Source organism: Ixodes scapularis, unplaced genomic scaffold (genome assembly GCF_016920785.2).
Source record: "Ixodes scapularis isolate PalLabHiFi unplaced genomic scaffold, ASM1692078v2 PGA_scaffold1__304_contigs__length_218370807, whole genome shotgun sequence".
NCBI lineage: Eukaryota > Metazoa > Arthropoda > Arachnida > Ixodida > Ixodidae > Ixodes > Ixodes scapularis.
In genome coordinates this window covers 70408654-70433995 of record NW_024609846.1, presented here as the reverse complement: position 1 = coordinate 70433995, position 25342 = coordinate 70408654, and the positions used below count along the sequence as shown (strand labels likewise).

General features: G+C 44.5%; 1 protein-coding gene across 1 annotated transcript; it reads left to right on the top strand.

The window, feature by feature from the left end:
* LOC8036450 (sterile alpha motif domain-containing protein 3) lies at positions 1 to 24711 on the top strand. Its single transcript, XM_029976130.4, has 9 exons — positions 1 to 152; positions 8149 to 8282; positions 8420 to 8608; positions 11043 to 11127; positions 15848 to 16006; positions 17355 to 17570; positions 17639 to 17807; positions 17902 to 17978; positions 24407 to 24711. Exons 1-9 carry the CDS (start codon positions 15 to 17, stop codon positions 24674 to 24676), a joined length of 1437 nt encoding a protein of 478 aa, XP_029831990.2. The 5' UTR covers positions 1 to 14; the 3' UTR covers positions 24677 to 24711.
* The last annotated feature ends 631 nt before the right edge of the window (positions 24712 to 25342 follow it).

The following is a 25342-nucleotide window of genomic DNA, read 5'->3' as shown; positions in this document are numbered from 1 at the left end:
GTTCTACGAACGAAATGTTAAGGTGTGTTGGTTTCTACGAGAAGTTCTGTCGGCCTTTATCCATTCCGCTGGACTACACGCTGGAGACCACCAAGGATGCATTTTTGCTGAAGTTTCCAGAAGTGAAAACAATGGACAGGATACTGATCCAGGTATGTCAAATATTGCCAGTATCTATGCGTTTCTTTTTGCTTCCAATTACAGTCACAAACGGTGTGAGAACGGCAGGGTGGGATCTTCAGGGTTTCAGTTGTCCCGCCTCGAGCGCGAATTTCCTACGATAACGCTCCGGCGTCTCTGCCTCACGCATGCACGCCCAGCCAAAGCACGCCAGAAGGCGGCGAGCGCGCGCTGGAGACCGGGCATTCGAAAGAGACGCTCTGCCGTTCTCACCTTGTCGCTAAGCATACCTGTCTGCACTAGTAATGGCAATCCATTTTCTATCGCTTGTCGGACGCATTTTACGATGTAAATAATTCAAACCGTAAGAAAAAAAAAAAAAAAAAAAAAAAAACCAGGAACGTGCACAGATTGCAGGCATCAGTAACTTCTGAAGTTTTCCCTTTAGGTCCAGCAGTGGCAACTCTACATTCAACCGTGCTCAACTTGCGCGTGGAAAGACGCATTCCCAAAGAGGCCAGAAAGTCCGCATTAAAGTTTTTTTTTTCTTTCCTATATTAAAAACAAAACAAAACAAACGCATTTGGATTGAACGATGGCGCTCGACAACGCGCATGCGCCCAGGGTCATTGGGTGAACTCAGTTGTGTAACTTCGCTACATTATGATTTTCGTCGGCCACCCTGCGTGCTTGCAAATGACAGTATTTTCAAATTGTATGAGGCTGTTATTTGCATTGTCATGTTTTAAAACAATTACTCGTTTTCTTTATAACACATTACCATTTTTATTCCTGTGGGCATAAAAACATATTTAAATCCTCACCTGCCTAAGTTGGAAGTGCCTTTGCACGCACTATGCATTTGCAATTGATTTAACCAGTCGCCGGCAAAAACATTTTTATGGCTTTCACTATGTTTTACCCTTTAACCGATTTTAGTTATGGGAAACTACTGACCTTCAACTGCTTAATTGTTCTCTTCAAAATTACATTTGTTGCCTTTAAAATCAAATTTATAGCAAAAAAAAAATTGGAGCAACATTAAAAGAAAATTAAGCTGCCATTTCTCGGCAGAGCCTCAAATTAAAGCATGAGCGAGCCTGATTTGTTTAAAGCGGTTGAGTGCAAGAACCGGGGAAATCAGACAAGTTATTCGCAACTCCAGCCCACCACTCGCCCTCTCGCGGACGAACAAAGAACCAGAGGTGCAGGGAAGGTGGCGGAGACGGCGGCAGGGTTTGTCGCTCTTGGCGCTGCTGTTCTGGTCAGCATGTTCGTGCATCATGCAGTTTTCACAAAAAACAAACAAATGTGTTATAATAGGAATTGTTATGGTCCACTACGCAACAGTGTTGTGCATAGTGATTGGGATATGTCATTACTTAGGAACTTTTTGTAGATTGCATATGCTATGGATTTCGGGTCGTGCGGTCGCCAGCACAATCTGTGCTCAGCGTGACGGCGAAGAGCTCCCCTTAGTATAGCACAAAAAGCTCTTACGTGTGATCTACAAAGAGTTTATTCTTTCCAGAAAGTAGGAAAGAACTGCTTGTTTAACGGTGTATCGAGCAATAGACATCGGGGATGGGTTCCAATTTTATGCGCTGAAAGGCCGTGACAAGAAACATGGCATTGGCTCCAAGCACTTTCAAACGGTAGACTATGCATATCTGCTTTCAGTTAGCTACGAAGGCAAATGAAGAAATGCTTGTAGCATTTTTTAGCATTTCTGTGTGCCGACCATGAGGTGTGCATAGAATGGGCAGTTTTGACGATGCCTGTCTTGAGGATGTGAATAACACAATACTTGAATGTTTCTTTTGGCAGAGCAATAAATAAACAAAGTGTCTAGCGTTACGTCCGACGTAACCCCAAAGTACGTCCAAATCTCCGCCTTCCTTAGTTTATTGAGGGAGAGAAAGAGAGGAGGGTGGGGGGAGGGTTAGGTTTGCATGTTTCAGTGCTCCGTCCAGACGTAATACCAGCCACAGTGATAAAAAAAGGCCTAAACATGCCAATGGCATTGTTATGCCGTTCTTGCATTGCATTACCGCAGGCTACCGTAAGTACGGCAATGACCCTGGCGTGCGTTGAAAGTCATGCATAAGAGGTGCAGCACAAACTTCTCGTAGCAATGCCTCACTGCACGGTAGCCTGTGGCCACACTATGCTAAAGCTGCTTATTAGTAACCACGGTGCAAGTTGATCATGTGTTGCAATGCACTAAAGCCGTGATGATGTGCAGTGAGCTGTAAGCCTCTGACACAAGAGGCATTAATACTGTGAACGCTGCTCTACCGGAGCTCGATGGTCACTATGTGTGACTCGCATTTTAGGGCACTGGTGACCAGGCACAGCGCAAACACCACAGTACTTTCACCCACCCACAAAGCTATTTTGCCACACATAATGTTGTGACCGGTGCTCAAAACACGCACGGCTTCCACAAAGCATTACAAGATCTGTGATGTTTCTGCAGCTTCTAAAAAGCAAGTTGCTGGTTTTCCTAATCTATGCCAACATGTCCGTCACTTGTGATGCATTCATGCTTGACCATTTGGCATTTCCAGCCAAATAAATTATTTTGAGTACACTGATCAACGTCAGTGAGCAGGTGCATGGAAAATCTGTTCCCATCTCTTCTGCCATCTTGGAACTACAGCCCCACGTTCTATGGGGCATTGGAGTTGCGAATACTCGTCTTGAACGGTTTGGGAATGGCTCCACGTCGAGGAGCTAGGCTTGTCCAAAACTGTCAAAAGTGTTAAAGCATAGTGCTGGCAATATGTGGCTTTTGTCCCAAGCTTGTAGCTGACAGACGACATGTGCTGGCAGTGCCACCGGCAGCCATTACAAAATATTGGGCATGGCTTTGAATGTTGTATGTTGTTCAGTGTTTATGGAAAGCTCCCCAACTGAAGTGATCTGTGCTTGACATCAAATATTTTGTGCTGCATTGTCAAGTCCAGTATAGTTTCTGCAGTGGCTTAAAGATCTTAAAGTTACCGGTGCAAACACATTGGCTTCCTTCACTGTCTCTTTCACACAGGACAGCATGCAGATGTGACACAAAAGGAAACTGCATGCTCTCACAGCAATGTGAGGCAGCAGCACTGGAAGCTATGCTAGCCTTGACAATGTTGACAATGGGCTCCTTCAGTTTACCTGCACTAACCTGCACCGGTGCAGGGAAATGCAGGGCAATGTACTTATGGCTGTGTTTTGAAATAGGCTGTTTCCGAATCGAACGTGCTTGTGCTAAACTTGCACAGGTAAATATATTGCAGCAATCGACTGAGCCTACTGGTCAATGCTTGGTCCCAATGTCTCCACCAACAGTCTGGCTTTGGGCAAAGCGGTGAACGACTAGGCACGAGATACATAATTGTTATCTGGTATTAACTCTCTTGCTGTTTTTGCGTGACTTTTTTTACATTACATTGCTCAACGGTTTGAGGTAGGAACATGAGGGGATGCGGTAGGACATTGGGGCTGGTAAAGTGTCAAACGTGCTTCAAAGCATTCTGTTGTAGTTTTAGAAAGCAAGGTTGATTGAAACACCTGATTTCAAGCAATGTTTGCTGTATGTGTGGGATCCTCATACGTACCTTTGTTACACAAACTGTTTCAACTGCCGTTGGGGCAATGGCAGGTATCCACGCTATTTGGGATTTGACTGAATCGAATAGACCCTTTGAAAAAATCCTGCAATGAATAATGGGAATCCTCGGTACGCCCCTCTCATCGTCTTTACTCCCGCTACCACGTGACATAGGCAAGCAGGCGCAGGTTGCCAAGGCAACAACGATCGAGCAGCCGATTTGGTCGAGTGCTTGGAGATAGGGGAAAGGGTATCGCGTTAGCTAGCTTGCGAGGCTGCTCCTTTCTCGTCCCCCTAGGGCAATGGAGTTAGTGCTTGAAGCAACAGGGAGGAGGTGAGCAATTGGAGGCCGGCTTTATAATGGCAGCATGGAAGGACTAACAATACTGGACATAAATATTTACCTCATATAGTTGAACCTCGATTTAATGAAACCGGATTTTGCGAATTTCCCGATTGAACAAACAAATTCAGATTTCCCGCGCAGCCTGTGTGCGGAAAAATGCCTTTCTTGATTTTACGAAGTTCCCAATTTAACAAAATAATTAGCGGGTCCCAGTGATTTCATTAAATCGAGGTTCAGCTGTATTACGAAACTTGCATCCTTCGGCTCTAGTGAAAATTCGTCTTCTTCTGCATGACAAGATTGCTTGGCCGCTCGAGCGGTTTTTCAATCAACCTTGCTTCCTACAGCAGTAGCGGAACGCTTCCACGCTCATTTGATGCTTCACCAGCCCAACCGCCCGACTGCATTCCTAGTTCAAGCTGGTGCATCCTAAAAAGTGCAAAAAGGGCTTGCAAACAAACACCAACTGGAAAATGGTGACATGCTTATGCCCTCTTATTCATTGATTTGCCCAGTGCCAGCTGAGAAATCGGTCTTGAGCACGTCGTCGCCAATGGAAGATTCTGTTAAACGCTGTCTAAAGATACGTCGGACGTACCCCAATCCCAGAGTCTAAAGATATGTCTGATGTACCCGGAATTGGAGTCTAAAGATAGTTGGACGTATCGGGATCCCAGAGTCTAAAGATACGTCGGATGTAGTCGGTAAATGGTCACTGGACCGTCGAACGCATCCGCTCTACGCTTGGGAGTCGCGCTTTCTCGTACTTGCATTTACGGCTAGGATAAAAAAAGGTTCAGTCAACTCAAGCTTGTTACAAATCAGTTGATTCCAATCCCGTTCGAGTAGCCGCAAGCCGTAATCATCATCGCCCACAACAAAAAGTGTTAAGATCACAAAGAGGGTGCATGTGCTTTGCACATGTGACCAATACTCCCACTGATCCCTATGACAATTGCTGGATTGCGCTTCCCGCTCCCGCGAGTGAGGCCTATCTTGCTTGCAGACAATTTGCGGTTTTGCTAGCGTTGCACAGGCTGCCGGCAGCGTGCTGAAGACACATTTTCTACTCGTTCATCGTCCTTCACCGAAGAAGTTTTTTTAAGTCCCTGTGTAAGCACTGAGACTTGCCGTTGAAGACACGGGGAAATTTTACGAAAGCGCAGTGCTGCAGGAAAAAAGCTGAACTTGTAGAAAGCAAGTTTCACTGCGTCTCTGCGTTCACACGCTTGGATACCGATCAAAAATAGGTGCCTTGGCAAAGTTTTGAAAAAGTGTTGTGTGTCTTTGCATCATATATCGGCCACGGAGTTCTGAATCGTCCACCTGTTCCGGCAATTTCTTATCAATAAAGGGGGGAAAGCAATCTGTACGGTTGCTCTTATTCACTATTAACCATGGATATGTTCTAAATCTACTCTAATTGATCACATGGCAGCACAAATAGAGCAACGCTGCAGAGGTCTTCGAAGGCAAAAGTACAAGACGGCGAGATTGAAAATTTGATGTGTGGCCCATATGGTCATGTGCAATCGGTTGACCAATCACAATTAGGCGAGCTGCGCTGAAATTTGATGTCACGTGCGATGGTTGATAATGAGCCAGACCACTGGTAAGTGATGAGGAGCTGTGTGCGCGGTACTCTGTAAACCGTCTAACAACTTAAAAAAAGCCGTACCTTCTCCCCCTCTCTTCCGTCGCCACTGGACGCTGGATCAAGCTCTTTTCTGGGCTGCGAGTGCCGCAAGTTACAAATACAGTCGTCAGAGTAAGGTATATAAAACGCTGCTTCATTGGCACATGAGGCTTCACGCACATTGCACTCGCAAAACACATCCACACGGCGTTGAATCTTCATCGGTATTCAAGCATGCGAAGGCACAGAGATGCAGCACTTCTGCATGCCAAGGAAGCTATGATGATGCCGCAAGACCAGCGAAACTTGCTTTCAACGATTTTTTCCTTTTTTCTGCGGCACAGTGCTTTCATAAAAATTTCCATTTGTTCTCAACGGCAAGTCTCAACGCTTATGGCGCGTTCACACTGGAAGCGGATCCTCAAACGCGAAGCGGATTCGCGCATTCTCAACTGCAAAGCGGCTAGGATCGAGCGGTTGGAGCGAATTTTTGCCAACCGCTTCGGGACAGATTTCTCTTAACCACTTTCACGAACCGCAAAGCTGCAACCAATCACAACACAACGCTGACTTTCGTCAGTGCCTTTCGAAACAAGATGGCAGCTGTCGCTAATGAGGTGTTCAAGGCGCTGTAGTCCTAGCGTTACAGCAGACAAATCAACGGAGGAACTTAATGTTCATTTCCGTCACTTGAATCTGCTGCGAAAAGAATTGACTCGTAATTTTAACGGGCTTCGCACCGGTGATTTGGTTCGGGTAAGAGTTTGTTTATTATTCCTGGTGCCACAGCCTGGAGCTCGCTGCCTTGTTTAGTCTTTGTCCGTATGACGTCGGAACCCGCCACTGATCGACCGAAACGTCAGCTTTTCTACCCACCACAGCAGCGTGAACTATTGAAAGCTTTCGACACCGTGCGTGACCAAAACGAAGGCAGATAGAGACGTCGTGAGCCTGATTACGTAGCCAACGCACTACCGCGGAGCGGGGAGGGTACCTGCGCTAGCTTGACCTGTAACGTTTACTACTAACAAAAGAAAATAAAGGAAACATACTCAAGGAATAAAGTGTACGTACCAGACGATGCAGAGGTAATCCATATGGCGTTTATTTGAGCTTAATGTCAAACAAACAGTAGACTCCACCGACGTGCGAGTGACGAGAGGAGTCTGCCACTAATGAAGCCACGACCGGCTAGCACCGAACACGTTCCCCCGCACCACGGTTCGCTCCACCGCTCACAACGTCGAAAATGATATGAGCAAACAAGGGGGGAAAACTGGCCCTCTGTCCGGGAAAACAATGTCAGCTATTCATGCGGGAAGGGTTCACTTCGAAAAAAAAGAGTGCGCGAGGCATCCTGTCTTGAGTCAGCAAGGCGCGCCTAGCTGGGCTTTGCTTGTGGGCAACGTCGAGGGAATCACAGGCGAGTTTGGCGGGTCCATGCCTCTTTTTTTTGCTGCCTAACCTCGAGATGCGTGAAATGTTTCGGAGAAAAATCTTCAGAGTGCCAGAATGGCAAAATTTTGGCTTTGGATTGTCGATTAAAGTGGATTTTGGATTGTAAAAGAGGGTTGCCAAACGCGAGTCTCAAAAGATCACGCGTGATCGCCGAGAAACCGCCAACCGCCTCTTGGCGTGTCTGAACGGGGTCGCTCGCGAACTGCAACCACTTTGCGAACGCGGATCCGCTTCCAGTGTGAATGCGCCATTACACAGGGTTTTAAAATACTTTCTCAGCAAATGACGACGAAGGAGTGGAAAACGTGTCTTCAGCATGCTGCCGCCACCCTCTGCAACGCTAGCATAACTGAAATTTGCCTATGAGCAAGATGACCGGTAGCTTCACTTGCGCTGCAGCAACCAAGCGGGGAAGCGTGATCCAGCAATTGTCATAGAGATCAGTGAATACTCTCATGGGAAATTATTATTCTATATGTAGCAGACCTACAATAGGGTAGTTTAGTCTGGTATGCATGGCTTGCACGTGACGCCAAAGCAGTCCTCCTCGCTGGTGGTAGAATGCACTGGAAGCTGAGGTGACTCGTTTCCAGTTTGTAGTGCTCGCTCTTTGTCGGTTTTTTACGTCAGCAGATGCATGTAAAGGAACGTTGCATCATACAAGCGCAAAGATTGTTAGGCAGGAGTCATGAACCGCTGTTTTTTTTTTTCACACACTGCATGCTTTCCACGTCTTTATGAAACGAAACTTCGGCCGCCAGTGAAGGAAACAGCACACGACGGCTCGTGTTTTGTCACTTTTGCACTCTCTCTTGAACATTGCTCTCCAAACTCGACACTTGAGTTGGTTGAGTCCGTTGAGGGGTCGGCGACGCATCTGGCATGCTCCCCCGAACACATTCTTGGTGCTCCAAACACATTCTTTTCAGAAAACATCTGTTGCCCTTGGTTTTTGTTTAAAATTCAAGCTACTTGGTGCCTCTGCAGGTCCTTGATGCAGACCTTGGAGAGTTTCTGGATTGGGATGAGGAGACAAGACTGGTGGCAGGCTCAAAAATCAAAGCCTCCCAGCTGACACCTCATGAACAAACCCCACCTCCTGTGGCCAGTACACCAGAAGTGTAAGATTGAATGGTCATAGCTTTTACAAATGTTTTAAGGTATTGCAGAAGTGCAATCTGCCAAGATGCTGTCTAAAGTTTATGCTGCTGGTGGTTTTATAGGTGTATCGGTTTTATGTTTTTCTGCCCATTTTCAGGCCTGAACCGCCACCGGTGGTGCAGGAGAGTTCGAGCTCTATGCTTGATCCAAGGAACTATGTTTTTCCCCCGACGCCTAAAGATATACTACACAACTTGTCGAAAGTGCAGACGAAGTCTGGGGTGTCTGCGAAACTCCGGCATCGCATCACAGAATGGATGTGTTTTGATTTGTTTCGATACACACTGTGAGTATGCCTCTGGTTCTGCAATGTGACACGTAGTGCTGTTCATACTATTCTGTAAATTAGGGCATTCCCTGCTGTACTTGTCCCCTTGTACCATTTTTGTTGAAATTATCTGGAACATCAGAAGGAAAAACAAAACTACATAATGCAATGACTGTAAAGGCATCAAACTTGTTTTGGCCTGTAAGTGATGAATAGCTGTGTATAAGTTTGGCTGTCATAAACCTCTCTCACACTTTATTGTAAAGGACATGCACACTGTTTCTTATGATCGATTCTTGGTAATTCAAGGTCTATATATTCAAATTTTTTATTAATTCAAGGTATAAGTGTGTCCTGGCAATTTTATATACGTTAAACCTGAATGAAATGAAATGAGGGAGTGTGTCGCTTTCGATACGTGCTATGCCACCTGGATACCCCTAGATACTGACAAAACTGCGAAGGTGTACATCCTGCTCAAAGTTGTTTGACTCGTGAAACATCGGCTAAATTCTTTCTGCGAAAACTATAGGTCACACGAGAAAAAGTTGGTGTCATATTGGTTTCTGTCACAGGGCTTATGCAGGAAAAGTAATAGCATTTGTGATAAATATTTTATTAATTATTTACAAATGATTACCTGTTTACCTATGATCTGTTAAAAGTTGGTGAACATTGTCGAAAATAACTAAATTTAATAACTAAATAACCTTAGATATAGAAGTCACATGCAGGATGTATTGGCATTCTGAAAAAGCACCTAATATGGTCGTACTTTTAGGTTTGTTTTTTTATCAGAACTGCATCTTTGCACCAGTGGTCTTACTGCCCGTCGCTAAAGTGTGTAATAAAATGCATCGTCACATATTCTTCATGTGACGGAGGGCATTCTTACAATGCCCTCCGTCACAATTCAAATGGCATTCTTACAATGCCATTTGAATTGCAGAGTTCTATTTCACCGGCGTGTGTCACACTTCATTCTCTTTTAAGAGGGAGACAAGCTGGTATTGCACGCTTTAGCCACATGTACCAGGAGTGCTGGCGTGGAAATGCATTTTGATGGGAAGCCAAAAATTTATGATGCATCCAAATAGTGCCTTTTCAGGATGTCATGAAATGCTGTCCATGCTTTATATTATTGTGAAGTAGGTTGATTTAGTAATTTTCAATGGCGTCCATGAAGTTTCTAATTGAAACAATACTTAAAAATTACTCTTTTAAAATTCAATTACTCAAAAGTAGTGAATAAACTACTTATGCGTAACATTATTTATTTGCCTGAACAGGCTCTTGTTAAAGACAAATAAGACGTCAACTTGTTTTTGTCTGATGCATGCTTTTCGCAGGAGTAATTTGGCTGGCACTCTGAAACTCCCTATTCAAACAACCTGGCCACGACACAAATGCAAGTACAGTGCGCCCCAAACTTAACGCCGCCACTCGAACGGCCGACTTTTGCAGAGCCGTGCTATCCTAGCGGCAGCCGTTTCAACTAGTCTGTCACGTGAAGGCCATTCCTAATCTACGGACCGGGGGAAGGGGAGGTAGTACGGCCGCCGCTAGGGTGCCTGACTCTGCGAATCACAAACTCATATCGTCAGACTCGCGTTTTGTTTCGCGTTTTGTTTACACCTTTAAGATTGACAACAAAGAAATTTTGATAATGCATCGTTGAGGAGAAAGCTTGAAGGCGCTGCTAAAATGCAGACAAAGTGTAAAAAAAAAAAAAGTGATTTTGACGATATGAGTTTGTAAATAGCAGAGTCAGGTGCCCTGAGCGCAGGCTCTGCTACCTCCCCTTCTCCCTGTCCGGAGATTGGGAATGGCCTTCACATGACCGACTAGTTGAAATGGCTACCGCTAGGATAGCGCGGCTCTGCAAAAGTCGGCCGTTCGAGTGGCGGCGTTAAGTTTGGGGCGCACTGTACATTAGCACTATTTTGCCTTTTTTTTTTCTATCTAGTTGTGATGGGACTTCCCTCTTGCAAAGAACCACAGCATTGGAACTGGTGGTACACTACATAGAATCCACGTGACTCAGAGTAACATTTCAACGAAGTTAGCATGTCATTAGCTTTTTAAATTTAGTTGGCAATGGCGCAGTAGAGAAATGCAAGACAAATGCTTACCGTAAAATACCGGGCAAGCGCCCACTCAAAATTTAGAGATAATCGCGAAAAAATGGGGGATGGGCGCTTTTCCAGTCATCAATTTTACATATCAATGTACTGTGCATATGTTCTCAGACCTTACAAATTCAGGTATGGGCGCTTAGTGTGGTATGGGCGGATGCACGGTATTCTACGGTACTTTGCTTTCGTTAAGATGCATTGCACATTCAAAATGCTTTGTGCGGGCTGGCCTGGCATTGATATACCTGACAACACAATCCCATTAGGGTATGCATTTAATTTGTTGACACTTTTATGTCTTGTGATTTAATTTGCAGGTATCCTGCCAAGCTGTACGAGCACGCTGCCAGACAGCTTGTCTTGCGCCACACCATCCTGCAAGACTCAATTGGAAATGGCCATGTATGTTGCAGTTCAACAACACTTCTAGTTCCATTTATATATGGACTAAAAAAATTGTATTTTTTACGAAAAGCATGAAGCCATAAATGGCAAACAAACTTTCACCAAGCAATTTTCTCGAAATAGGACTCTACCATTTACTAGATGTAACTGTGTGGAGAGGCAGGTCATTTCATGCTCGGGAGCTTTTGTTTGAGCCAGCACTATGATACATGAGCCTATTGCATAAACATATAGCAACGGTCATGCTTAGAATAATTCTCTCAACACTTTTAGCAACTTGTAATCATTGCTACCATTAGTGCACTTGCCATGTCTCGCCAATATATAACGATGAACCCAGGTAAAGTCTTGTGGGTAACAAAGCCGCAATATTAAGGAAAAAAAATAACCTAGTGCGTGGTGAAAGTGATGGAGTAAAACAATAGAAATGTAGGCTAGTTGGTTGTACTATCGGGTTCAAATAAAATATGAACAGCGGAGCGCGTGGTCGTCAGTACATGCTGCGCCTCCTCGAGGCCTCCTGAAACTGATTAAACTGGGTTGGAGAGTAGGGCACTGCAACTGTGCGTCCTACTCCGATGTATTTGACCCTCACCCAACGCAACCCAAGCTTCTACGCTGCGCCGGTAATGCGCTGGAAGTTCCGTTCCAGCCACTTCTGTTGGCTTGGCGTGAGCCATGCGAGGCCGCTCGCAACAGGAGCAGGCTGCTTGCGTGCGTGCACTCGTGGAGCGTTTTTGCAACACATGCTCCCTCCTAACTTGTGATTTTTTTTTTTTCTGTTCTTAATACACATTGTTATGATGGTTGAAGCCGAGTGCGAGCGGAAGCAAGCTTTGGACCTGGTATCCTTGCTGATGGATGGCCGCTGTTGCAGACGCTGAAGGTGGCTTCACAAAATATTAACTGGCTTCTCACTAAGACCAGCTTAGGGAAATGTATAACGACGAAAGCAAGCCGGCCCAGACAGCTACTGCTGTGGTGCTGCTTGAGGTGTCAGCCTTTGCCGGTTGCAGCATTCGTGTTACCTTGTTCATTATTTCTGGTTGCACAAATGCTCTCTGGCAATAAACATGTCATTTCCTGTCCACGCTGTTTCGCTATTTTGCAAAAGTCGTGTGCTCATGTGCTCTAGGTACTTCATGAGGACGTCTGCTTTTGTTCTGATAACTGACGTCAATCAAGCTCCACAGGTCTTTTGTGCACGAACGAAGTGCTTTAACTTCCATTTCACACCTCTGGCACACAGCCAATGAAGGTGGCTGTGACGAAACTTTCGACGCACCACCGACGCAGCGTCAAAGCTTGGGTTGTGGTGGGCAAGGGTCAAACACAGCAGAGTAGGACACACATCCTTGCTGTGCTCTACTCTCCAACCCGCAGTTTTATCAGTTTCAAGAGGCCTCCAGGAGGTGCAGCATGTACTGACGGCCATGTGCTCTGCTGTTCACATTTCGTTTGAACCCGATAGTACGTAGTTTCTATGTATTAACAGGGCAAAAAAAAATGCAAGGGACCAAGAGTGACATATACACAAACATCCACTGTGTCTGTGTATATCTCGTTCCTGGACTTGTATATATTCTAGAGAACAGTGATTGCAAAAAGGGGTTAGAATCAAAAAGTGGCAGTCACGTCTTGCAATGTTTCACTTGGCTGCCAAAGTTTCACTGGCTCTGTTAGCAGAAGGCAACAGTGTGTGTGCTTTCTCTATACACAGCCAACTCATTGGCACCCAGGTAGCAGAGTGGGGCCCATTGGGCAAAGTGTGTTGGGGCAGTCCCTACAATACCCCCTGTGTCCCATGTTGGTGTGACATAAACGTCCCCAGTTTGGGCTGCCCATGCAATACCCCCTGTAAGTCGTTGCATAGATGTTGATAAAGTGAGGACATGCCCATTTGGGCTGCCCAAACATAACTCCGTGGGTCCCTTCTCGTCTACACAAGGGCATGCCCAACTTGGGCTTCCCGTGCAATACCCCCGTCGTTACCACATCAGCTTTGTGGGGCAGAGTGACGATGTGGGCATGTTCAGCTTGGGCTGCCTACACAACGTCTCTATGGGTCCCACCTCAACTTTCAAGGGCAAGGCTAGGATAGAGGTGGGCTCCAGGGGGGCAACGTGTGGGCTGCCCCACCATAACTTGGGCTGCCCGTGCAGTGTCCCTATGGGTCCCACAACTATGTGGGGGCAGAGTTAGCATGGAGATGTGCTCCAAAAGGGCAAAGCATGGGCATGTTCAACTTGGGCTGCTCATGCAATTCCCAAAATAACACTTGAGTGGATATTTTTGAAATTTAACATAGGAGATCAGTTCAATTTGATGCCAATTCACCGAGAAATGTAATTTAATGTGTGCAAGAGAAATATCTGGTTTACTACAAACTCGCTACCCAGTGTGTATGTAGCAAGGACTCGCAGGAAAAGTGTGATGAAGGCTTAATTTCGGATGTGCTGCATTACCGCAGATCGTAGGGAATAATGATATGATAGATCCTACATTGTCTAGAGAATGAGATGACGCAGAATAGGCTGAGGTTGAGCCTCGTGTGGGCTGTCCGTGTAGTCCCACTGTGGCCCCTCCTGGATCACACAGGAGGGGGGGGGGGGCATGCCCACCTAGGCCTCCTGTGGGTCTGCTAAATGCTGCCCATGGGCCCTATGCTACACGGCGGGACAAAGCAGAACCAAAAGACCGAGTTCTGAATGGTTTTAATTGGAACCAATTGGTTTTAGTGGGTTCCAATTGGAAGCACACTGGCCAATGGGTCTCGCCAGTTGGAAAAAATTTTCCAGTTGGAAACTTAATGGGTTTCAAATGGTTCCCATTGGTTCCCATTACAGTGACCGATTGGTTGTCCGAAAACCTAACTGGTACCAATTAGAAATTTCAATTGGAATCTAATGAGAATTTTCGACTGGGTGACCAATCGTAGCCGATGACGTCTCAGTTCCTTGGTCCCACCGTGTAGCATAGGGCCCCTGGTGGGCTGCCCAAGTGGGCCCCATGTGGGCCCCCCCTTACATAGCCCACCTTCTGCTACAAAGGTGTGGTAATTTGTGTAAAACTGGGAATTCTACAGCAGGGCGATCCTTCAGTACTTGGTCTAGCTTTCGCAGTGAGATGTGCCACACCGCCACTTGAATTAGATTGTTGCTCAATCTCTGCAAGTGTTACTGTTCCTTCTCTACACTAGCTCTCAATCAATGAATGTGCATGTCAATGCCATTCTACTTTGCAAACAAAAGTATATACAGTTTTGCCAGGCACACCTCAAGCCATGTTTTAAGCCCTCACTATTATATTAATATGGATTATTACCAAGATTTCTCCAACAGCTGTGTAACAAAGGGATTGGCTCCGGCATAAATCTGAAGTAACTTACGCTCAGGTTCTCTTCGTTTGGTTTCCTTCTGCCTCTAAAGGTGGGTTTTCTGGAGGCACCCTTACCGTATTTACTCACATAATAAATGCACCCCCCAAAACGAGCACCAATATTTGGCCTTTTTTTTCCCCTCGCTTAATGAACGCACTTCCAATTTTCGGCTCCGAGAGTCTCGAATTGCGTCCAATTTAGCTAGCTACCAAGTCAATTTTCTTTTGCCACCAAGCGGTCAGAACAAGTCAAACCAAGCCCAGCCGCTCTCGTAATGGCTGCATGCGGCCGCAAGTGCGTAGTTGCGGAAGTGATGAACCGTGAAACCGAGCGGCGCGCACATTTGACGAAGCTTGGGTCGAGGAATCTCCCAGCCCCGGACATTCTTCGCCTATCAAATGCATTGATGTCAACAAACACGCTGTCGTCTCTGATCTGCTTTCGGCCACTGAGTGAAAGTGGTTAGGCCTAAGAACGGTCGCTTTGCTCTCCGTGCTGAGTGAGTTTTAGGGTGCATTTTCTTCCACAAATGGCACACCATAAGCACCTTAAAAAAAGTTTGTAATTTATAAAGCATGATTACTCTGGCGCACCCATGACCATGCAGCCATGGGCGCGCCTCCGTCAGTGGAGACGTGCCACAGTTCCCTGCCATGTCATATTGGCACCTAAAACGACATTGCGCAGTGTGTAAATGTAAAAATTTCACCCCTCGTAACGAATTCCAAATACGTATGGGTCAGTTTTTTGGGAAAAAAAGTGTGTTCATTATGCGAGTAAATACGGTATTGTCTGCAACAATGTAAATTTGTGTAGGGAAAATTATTGAAGTGATGTCCAAAAGTCTATTAAGAAAATCTTCACCGTACAATGTTTTCTTAAAAAAACCACACAAATTTTTTTTAAACAATCTGTCACGAGCACGCATATAAAAAAAACATTAATTTTATATGAAAAAAAAAACAATTTAGAGCAATAGTGATGGCATAAGGCGCAATCTAATCGGTAGTCACCTCCTCCCCCTTGTTTTATTTCTTGGCATTTCGGTTACATGGAGGGGAGGTGGATTGGCTTGGCCATCACGTTAAGGTGGAGAGAGTGCATGACCATATTGTTGAGGCGGAAAGAGCGTATGACCATTCTGTGATGTCATGGACTTTGCGCACAAAATTTAAAATAAATCTAGCGCCGTCAATATTGCTGTAACAAATTTTTTTTACGTAAAATTCAGTTTTTGACACGCGTGTCTCCAGCAGTCTGCTTAAAAAAAATCATAGTTTTTCTTTTCAGTAATTCTTTAAAGCTTCAAAATCATTTTTAATCTGTTAAAATATGCAGGATTCCTGGCAGCGTGCATTGCGCTTTAAGTGCAAGTTCGAGCGATCCAAGTTTGTAAACGACGGCGAGATCGCATCTACCCGAAAGAAGTTTGGGAGGCACGCAGCCAAGCAAGACGCTGCGAATGGGTTGGAGTCGGCGAAGAGAGTCTGCCGCCAGGTCAATTAACATTTTTTTTCCTTCTTTCTGAGTACCGCAAGGTAGTTGAAGGGCCTGAGGAAGATGGGTGTGTCCCTCTCAAGATGAATTTTCAGGGAGGAACATTTCTATGGTCCTTTGACCCTTCTGACTAGAGGCCAATGCAAAGAACTATATTTAACTATAGTCAGTTACTGGTTACGAAAAGGTTTTGAGGGAAAGGAGTGCAGGGGAGGAGGAAGCAGATGGAATGCTGGAGAGGAGAGGAGGAAACCTCCCCTCTTCAGCATTTTGTCTGCTTCCTCCTCCCCAGCCAAAAAATTTTTCTTAACCTGTCACTGACTATAGAAGCATGCATATGAATGTGCTTGATCCGTGTTCATATCTCCACTGGCTTTCCAGGCATGGAAGACATTTTGCTCTGCTCTAGTTTTTCAAACATGACTTGCTCAATTATGCTGCTGGTGTCATGTTTGGCAGTTGAACTGCTTATTTTAGTGGGTTCAATAGAGATAATGAAACCTGGCTTTTCAGCCTATAGACCTTTTCTGTGTACTCTCGTCCCCACGCACCTAATAGGCGTATCCGGTATGGGCGACGAAAAAATACTAAAACGTTTCAACCTGCAAATAGTAAGAAAATAAAGGGGAGGCAAAACGAGAAAATGTGACGGTTACGCTTATATCCTAAATGCTTTCTATTGGCGTGGCAAAGGCAAAACAATGCTTTCGCCCATACTGGAAGTGACGTCAATTCAAGATGGCGGCGCACTTGCAGAAAAGGTCTAATGAATAAACAATACATTGTAAAATATTGAAACTTTGTGAAAATGTGACGCCAGCATTGATGATAAAATTCGAAGTTTGAGGACGAGACGTTTCCTGGATGAAAAAAGAAAAAAGAAAAACTAAATTTCTATGTGTACCGATGTCCACCCAAGTCTAAATTTGTGAAAACAGAAACTAACAATGTGGTTTGCGTATAGTATTTATTCCAGTGAAACAAATTTATCAAGGAGAGATAATATTCTTTTCTCTCTCGCTTACAAGTTTGTTGTGATTTTCTAAAAACACTTGCATTTTATCATCACCCCTAGTGTCGCATTTTTCGTTTAAACGTTCTGTGATGCAGAGTTTATTGATACAGGCCAAAAGGGTGTGTTGCATTTTCTCGATTGAACCTGGTAGTTAATTCTTTACATCTAATTCAAAATATGCTATATTTGCCATGTAGTCAACCTTTTCAAGCAAAGAGGCTGCTCAAACCTGTCATTTAGTTATTTGCAGAAGCATCTCCTAAGCCTTCCTCAAGGACATACGAGAGAACAAAATGTCTAATTGGAATGTGCTTTAATTTCTTGCTCAACCAGCCTGAAAAGCTAGTCGACTCTACGGAGGATGACTACAGCATCGAAGGCCATATAAAGTCTATGCAAAGAGAGATGAGGAAAGAGAGCCCAGACACAGGCAAGCTCTTGGATGGGATGACCCGAACGTTTGCTGCCCGTCGGCATTGGATTGCAAAGGAGCGCCCCTCCGCCCAGGAGATCCTCCAGCGCTTTCCAGCTCTCGAGAGAGCAGAAGAAGTAAGTGTTAATGTCGCATTCACTATGCCTTCCATCAGTTTCATTACAATCCCCTATATGTATTTCAGATCTTCCTAGAATTCCAAAGATTCGGGGGCAAGTCACCTGTCCAAACCATCACTGCGGTGGCCCAACAGGAAATGGACACAGCGCTGGACATGGCTTCGAAGAAGGTGGACAAGATCACGTACGAGATCTTGGAGAGGGCTGACACGTGTAGTGAGGAGGATCGGCAGTGTGAGAGAACTTTCATATCTATAAAAGAAAACAAAGCTTATGTCATTCCACAGCTTTCCCTAATTTGTTCTTTGCTACTTCGTTTCCATTGCAGTGGTGACCACCCTGGCCATGCTAGTCACTCTTCCACGTGCTGTGAGGGAGAAGTCCTCTTCATTTCTCCAGAACACGGTAATTCAAACCCGTGGTGGTGCTCTCATAACTACCTTATTTTTCTGTCCTAATGGAATCACAGAGCCGCATGGTACAACTTTAAGTTTTATCGATTTGTGTGGTGCCTGGGTTATTGGTAATCCATCAGACATACCATGCACATGTCTAGAATTTTGGATTGCACGACGCTCAAAACACAAATCCTGCATCTTACAACAACTCCAGCCATCCTTTTTTTTTTTGCTTTAGCGTTGCATTTTTGTTAAGAACAAGCCTTTCTCAAAAATGAAACTGCGCACTGCATCGCATTGCACTGTGGCTGCGTCAGAACAACAGGCTATTGTCGCTGACATTGGTGGTCTCAAAATGGTCCTGCTCCCGATAGGCCCCTATCACAGGTGATGCTTTAATATAGGCAAAAAAGCAGGAAAACAACACTAGCAAGGATGGTATTTAGTGTTTTTCTAGCTTTGTTTTGCAGAAAAACACCTTTGTTGCGCATTATATAAAAATAAATGAAGTTGACTAGCGCTCGAGCAACTTAAAGTCGTTGCAGCAAAATAAACACACCAAACCTATCGTCTACTTTTTGTTTCCGCTCTCTGTCGCTCTCTTTCTCGTTCTGTATCTCGGGACCACCGAGGTCGGTGCTCACGATTTATGGCCACCTCAGCTCTCATTGTTCCGCCTCTTTCGCCCTATACACCTTCCAATCGCGCGTTTCATCGCTTTCCCTTGACATACGCGTCCCGCATTGCTGTCATACTTCGCGGCTTTCTTTCTTTCTCTGCACCCCGTAACACTGCTGGCGTCGATGCCTCGGGTTGTGCTGCACTTTAAGAAAGCGAATAGGCGTCGAGTATCGGTGTATTTTCTATGATTTCCGCGTGCTCTGCCGAAGTTTACGTGCGGAGCACGAGGCGTGCTGTGCCCACATGGGGTTATCGTCAAAAAGGGAACTACCCGATGCCGATGATTCTGACGAAGATGACAGCGTCTCAGGCACTAAGCTGTGTGTGCCAACATATGCGGAAATGTCATGTTTAATGGCATTCGGTGATTTGCATACGCCCAAAATGGCATTGCTGACTTGCTTCTAAAGGTTGTGGCCCACGAAAGGAAACGACTGATCAACTTTCTGAAAGGAAGGTGAAATGAAAATACAATTTTATCAGTGCTTTTGCTGCACCAGCTTTTATTTTATTTACATTCTTTTAATAGTTTTCTTTCCTTTTGACCCAGCAGGCTATTAGCTTAGAAGTAATTAAAGAAGTTACACATACTTTTCTCATGCAGGGTTATGCCCCAAAGTTGTAAATATTGTTGTTTTGGATTATACGACTCGTGGATCATGCAACTCTCTTTTACGGTCCCCTGAAAGTCGTATAATTCGAATTTAGGCATTAAATTCCATAATTTAGGCATTAAATTCCACATCATGAACATGCGAACCGGAAATAGGATTTTAGTGCTCATGGCCCGTGGCAGGTGACGCAAGAAACAAATGAAAAATGGTGATGTATGGGGATTTTGGGGTTTTGTCAAGCGTTAAAGAAGTGTGAGCATCACCGTTTTCATTTGAGGGCAATAAGAAAACAGATTTCTGTAGAAATAGATTTTAATGCAGGTTTGATTTAGTTCCAGCAGAGACCTGCGAGGACTAGGTGGCACTACGGAAAGCATTTTTGGATAAGCCCAGATTCTGTCCAGCATTACTGATATTCTGTGTCAAATTATTTGAAAACTTGAATGTTAGGAATGCAAAAGTCAGATTAAATTATTGTGTGAATCACTATTTGATTTGAATTTGAAACATTCACACACACACCTAATAAATACACAACAGGGATGGCACAATCTTTCCTCATTTTCAGAACGTCCTAATCTTACTTGTTTAGCAGGTGTGTCATTCCACACCAAACCACACAACAAATTTTCTCAACCTTTTCACATCCTTACGGAGGAATACAGAGTGGTGGTCACTTGGCCTGTGAGCATTATATACAGGGTGTTTTTTTTGTGTTTTTTGTTAGCTGCACTAAATTTCCCCCTTAAAAAAGGAACTTACATTGGGGTTCTTTTAGTCTCTGAGTTAAGTTGGGGACCCTTAAGTCCCCAACTTAACCCAACTCATAAGTCATGAGTTGGTTGACTAATTACTTAATAGGCTTCAACTAATTTTAAATTATAGTCTAACCGCAATGTGAAATTTTTATTGAAAAATTTGCCTTCGGTGCTACAGTGAGAGTAACAAAATTTTTGTACAAAGTGCGAAGTCGAACCTGACTTTCCACAGATGCATCTGTGACATCGACCCCCCCCCCCCCCCCCCCCCCGCTCTGTGCCGCGGCTCTGTTACCCACGTGTGTGCTGTGGGCAACATGAGCAATGCGAGGCAAGCGCAGAGCGGTAGGATCAGAGTCACAGATGCTCCTCGGCGTCGAGGACAAATGTTTCAATAAAACTTTTACATCACGGCTACACTATAATGAGGTTTAGCATCAAACCTCCAGTTGCATTATCCCTGGAAAAGCTTCAATTAAAATGTTAGTGAAAGCATTTTAGTTCATTAGCCATCTAATTAACCAATATCCAATAACCCCGGGAGCTAAAAGAGCCCTAACATAAGTTCCCTTTTATTTGAAAATTTGGTGCAGCTAAAGCAAAACACTGTATTTTGCCCGAAGATTCATTTGTTTTGCAGTGGGCATTTTTTTAATTTTTAGGAAAATCTTTACTATTGGGCATTGCAACATTGCTGCAACAATGTCAATATGCAAGAAAAAAACTAATTATGATGGCAGTAAAGTACTTCCAGCATATTGCCTGTCAAGTACTTTAATTGTGATATTTATGTATGGCAGTATATTTTTTAATATGTTTAGGCTTAACAAAGTTAACACACATTGCACCATATTTCTTTATATAGTTCACTAAAATTAAAAAATGGGTCTCAACATTGTTTTTACAGAAAATAACATATATGTAAAAGAGTGAGAAAATATTACACCTGATCTGTGAATATTAAAGTCTATAGGTGGTATTCACTGAGTCTGGAGGTTCAATTTTGCCAGGGAGCGCCACCGTCAATCCGCCATCTTCGAGGTCGCGGTTTGACTGACTTGGGTACGCGGTCGACCGTTGGTAGTGTGTGCTAATTTTATACAGTTGAAGAAGCTTCGTTGAACAAAAGAGAGAAAAAGGTTTATCTCGAGGCGCGGGCCGTTTTAGTTTTCTTATTGCCGCCGAGTACCGTGTGTAAAGGCTGAATCAGATGTAAACAATTTAGCGAGCAACGGCGACCGCAACGAGACAAGCGACGACGACCCGCTTCACTGTCGCTCGGTCACTCGCGAGACGAGGCAAGCCGCATGAAATTGACGGGAGCAAGCGACCAAGGCAATTAGCGACGTTTTCTAGAAATCCAAAAACCGAGCGACGCGACGACCAACCGTGAGAAATCTGTCGCTCGTCGCCCAGTCCAGTCGCTGTCGCTTGCTAAATCGCTTACATGCGGTTCACCCTTCACTGTCGCTCGTCGCGTAGCTCGGTTTCGGGATTTCTAGAAAACTTAGCGCTCATCGCCTTGGTCGTGTGCTCCCGTCACTTTCATGCGGTTTGCCTTGTCGTGCGAGTGACCGAACGGCAGCAAAGCGGGTCGCCGTCGCTTATCTCGCCGCTCGCCAAATCGCTTACATGCAATTTTTAAATCGCTTGGGCAAATGAAAAATGCGCTGCATTTTTCATAAGCTGAGCACTCTATGAGCCGCACTCTATGTTTCTGCACAGGGTCGAACACCGAAGGCACGACGTATTTAAGACACAGAGGCGATGGAGCCACACGGTTACACGGCCGTAGTGCAGAAAATCCGCTAGAGAAAAAAACAATAAAGAAACTAGCGAAACAAAGTGCAATCACACCTTGGTACAAAAGCACCAGTGTAGAAAAATCAGTTCTTGCAAGAGCTACCGCCGTGGGCACGGCGCTAAAGCACTCTAAACGGCACGCGACACGGATTGCTGCATGGAGCCGAGGGAGCAATGCGGCCACGGTGAACGAGTCTGATAGCGACAAAAACAAACTAAAACACACAAAAAATATTCCTACAGCGCTTCAAAAGCACCAAAGTATAAGAATAACCCCTAGTTTCGGTCAAAAAGACCCTTTAAAGTTGTAAAATGCTGCTAAACCACTCTCAAGAGGTTCGGCCAGACGACACTCGCAATAGAACGAGACCTCGAAGATGGCGACCGTGGTGGGCGATGCCAGCAAACGTAGCGAGTGATGTCAAGTGAATGTCACCTAAAGTGAAATATGTACAAGATGGCCCTTTTCACAAATTGGCAATGTTTGGTGCAATAAAAGCAAATGTTATCCCTTACTCTCAAACGAGGCATACATGTCAAAATACAGCTCCACTCAGCTAAAAGAAATTGTAAAAAAAAAATTCCATAAAAAATGCTTGGCTTTTTGTTAGAAACATTTTATTCACACTGTCAACACTGCTGTTTAGTGCAGTTGGAAAGTGAAGGTGCTGAACAGGAGCCACATCAGGTGGTGAAGAAGAACAAAATATTTTTATGAATCTCAAAAATGTTTTTCAAATTTTTTCTATTTTTATTTATTTTATTGTAGTAGTGGAGCTGTATTTGGTTATGCATATAGTTCCCCAGACTGGGGAATAACGCTTGTTTTTATCACACAAAGCATTGCCAATTGGTGAGAAGGGCCATTTTTCATGTGTTTTTAATATTAGAATAACCACTGCTCATGTGTAATATTTGACTACTCGTTTATGGCAAGGTTATTGTCTGCAAAAAACGTTTTGAGGCCCATTTCTATGAATTAATTTAACTATATAAACAAATATGGTGTGATGTATGTTAACTTTCTTAAGCCTAAATGCATTAAAAAATATATTATGTAAATGCAATAGTTAAAGTATTTGACAAGCAGCGTGTTGAAAGCCCTCTACTGCTATCAATTATTCTTTTACACTGACTCGTCTACAGAAGGGCTGCGATGTCTTATAGTAAAGAGAAAGAGACTTGTCGAATCGTGGCAGTAAAACAAAAATTATTTAGGCAAAATATTCTAGGCAATTACTTACGGAACAAGTAGCCATGACTGAATTTTTTTCATAAGGATCTGTGGAGGCCGATCCCCCTCGTCGTGCAGTTTGGCGTGGAATGACCCAGGTAGAAAAACGGTTGCAGTCATTAAAGAAAATACTTCAATCTTCTTGGAATCTTGATGAAGAGCTCAGGTGCAAATATTTTGTGTTTCAATATTTTGAATGGGGTGGATTTAGATTGTAAGACTAGCTTTTGCTGCATGGATGTGCCAAGCTGCATTCTGAACAGAAATGAAAATGCCTCTGCCTTTCTTTTTATCTCTTAAATACTTCAAACTTGGTTCTAAATGCTACGCTTTGAGCAGTTTAACTTCCTTATAAGTTTAGCCTTGGTCACCATTTAGTTTATTTAGATTGTAAACTGTGATGATTCACTGGTTTGGTGCATCTGTCATCGCTGGCAGCGATTTATACAGACCCCCCAGCCTCACCTAGCACACCCCGGAGCCCCTCACAAAAAGTAGCAAGACCCCCAGGCTTACAATCCTAGATATACCCCTGAGCCCTGGAGCATTTGGAGATTGCCTTTTATTGAGAGGCAGCTTTCAAGTCTGATATCTGTGAAATATTTTTACATTCATTGCCTACGGCAGTGGTTCTCAAACTTTTGGTATAGAGCCTATCGAATTGAGAAGGTACAACCACGATTGGGTAGAACGGGATGAGAGGCTGCCTGGCTGCTGTGATCGGATGGAACTTGATTTGATGGGCTGCAGTCGATTCTATGTAGACCCAGCATATAACACGAAAGCACACCAAGAAAAAGGTGCACCAATCAAAGTCAAAAAAACTTTTCATATATGTAGCTGGCCAGATTATGATTGAAGTGTTTGATATGAAGTGGTTCTTGCAGTTCACGATCGAGGCAAATGGTGGTGTTGCACGCCGTACACCAAAGAATGTCAAAAGTCGTCAGTCCAGTTTAATCGACATGCAGCAAGGCAGGCGAGTGTGTGCTGAAGAGGACCTCTCGTTTTGTACAGTACTGTTTTTCCCTGTGCAATGGACTCAGCAGGCCTTGAAAACAGTTCTGCTCGCCTTTTCGATATTTGATGCTCATTGATGGTGCATCTTTAGAGCGGTCCTTATGTCAGGGCGGAACCTCCTAAATGCTCCGGGGACCCCTGGGCGTCCCCAGACCACAGTTTGAGAACTGCTGGCCGACAAGCTTTATATTTTCTCAAAAGTTATGAAGCTGTGGGCCATCAATTTTAACTTTAATTCATTAACTGCCATGTGAATTATAGAAACATTTGAATATTGCTGAGATTTTGGGTGCTGATAATTTTTTTTTTTTACATCGGGTTTCAGGCACCATGGTTCTCGACGCATCCAGCTGTCATCTGGGATGGGGACCTGGACAATCTGGGACCATGCATGGTACAGATTGAAGACCAGCTCCTGAAGGCCGATCACCCAGTGCATGCGATTCTAGTCGCATTCTGCCTGCACTGGGTGGTCGACATATGCTACCAACCAGCAGCAAAAGGATTCTATACCCTTGTTGAACACCTGCTGGGGTTGAACGTCACAAAGGCGACCGGAATGGTCCTGACGACCCTGTCGGCCGTAAAAAAATAAAATGGCTTTGCCTGAGTATAGGCAGCTTGACCTAACATTGTTTGTTTATTTAGTGAGAATATCGCAGGCATTATTTAAACATGTGACACCTCTTCCATGTCACCCCTTTTGAGTGTCAACCTCCTCTTGAGAGTGGGAAATCGCCTACTTCCCCAGAGAAAGTATCTTTTTCCGTCGGCTGAAATGGGAGAAATGTTCTCCAGTTGAGGGAGCAGTTTTTCTCCAGGATCGGAATGGGTGGGAAATTTTCTCCTGTGGGTAGGGCAATTATTTCTCCAGTGGTTAAAATGGCTGGTAAATTTCCTCCGCTGAAAGGGTTGCAAATATTTCTCCAGTGGTCAAAACATGTAAATTTTCTCCACTGAAGGGGGAGCAAATATTTCTCCAGCCACAAAAAATTGGTGGCAAATTTTTTCCCTTTCTGGGGGACAAAGTATCCTCCATTGGTCAAAATGGGTGGCAAATTTCCTACCCTTGTGCGGGACAAAAATTCCTCCCTTTGCGCAAATGGGCAGCAAATTTCCTCCCCTTCTGGGGGACAAAGTATTCTCCATTTGTCAAAATGGGTGGCGAATTTCCCACGTTTGCGGGGGACAAAATTTCCTCCCCCTACAAAAATGGGTGGCAAATTTCCTACCTTTGTGGGGGACAAAATTTCCTCCCTCT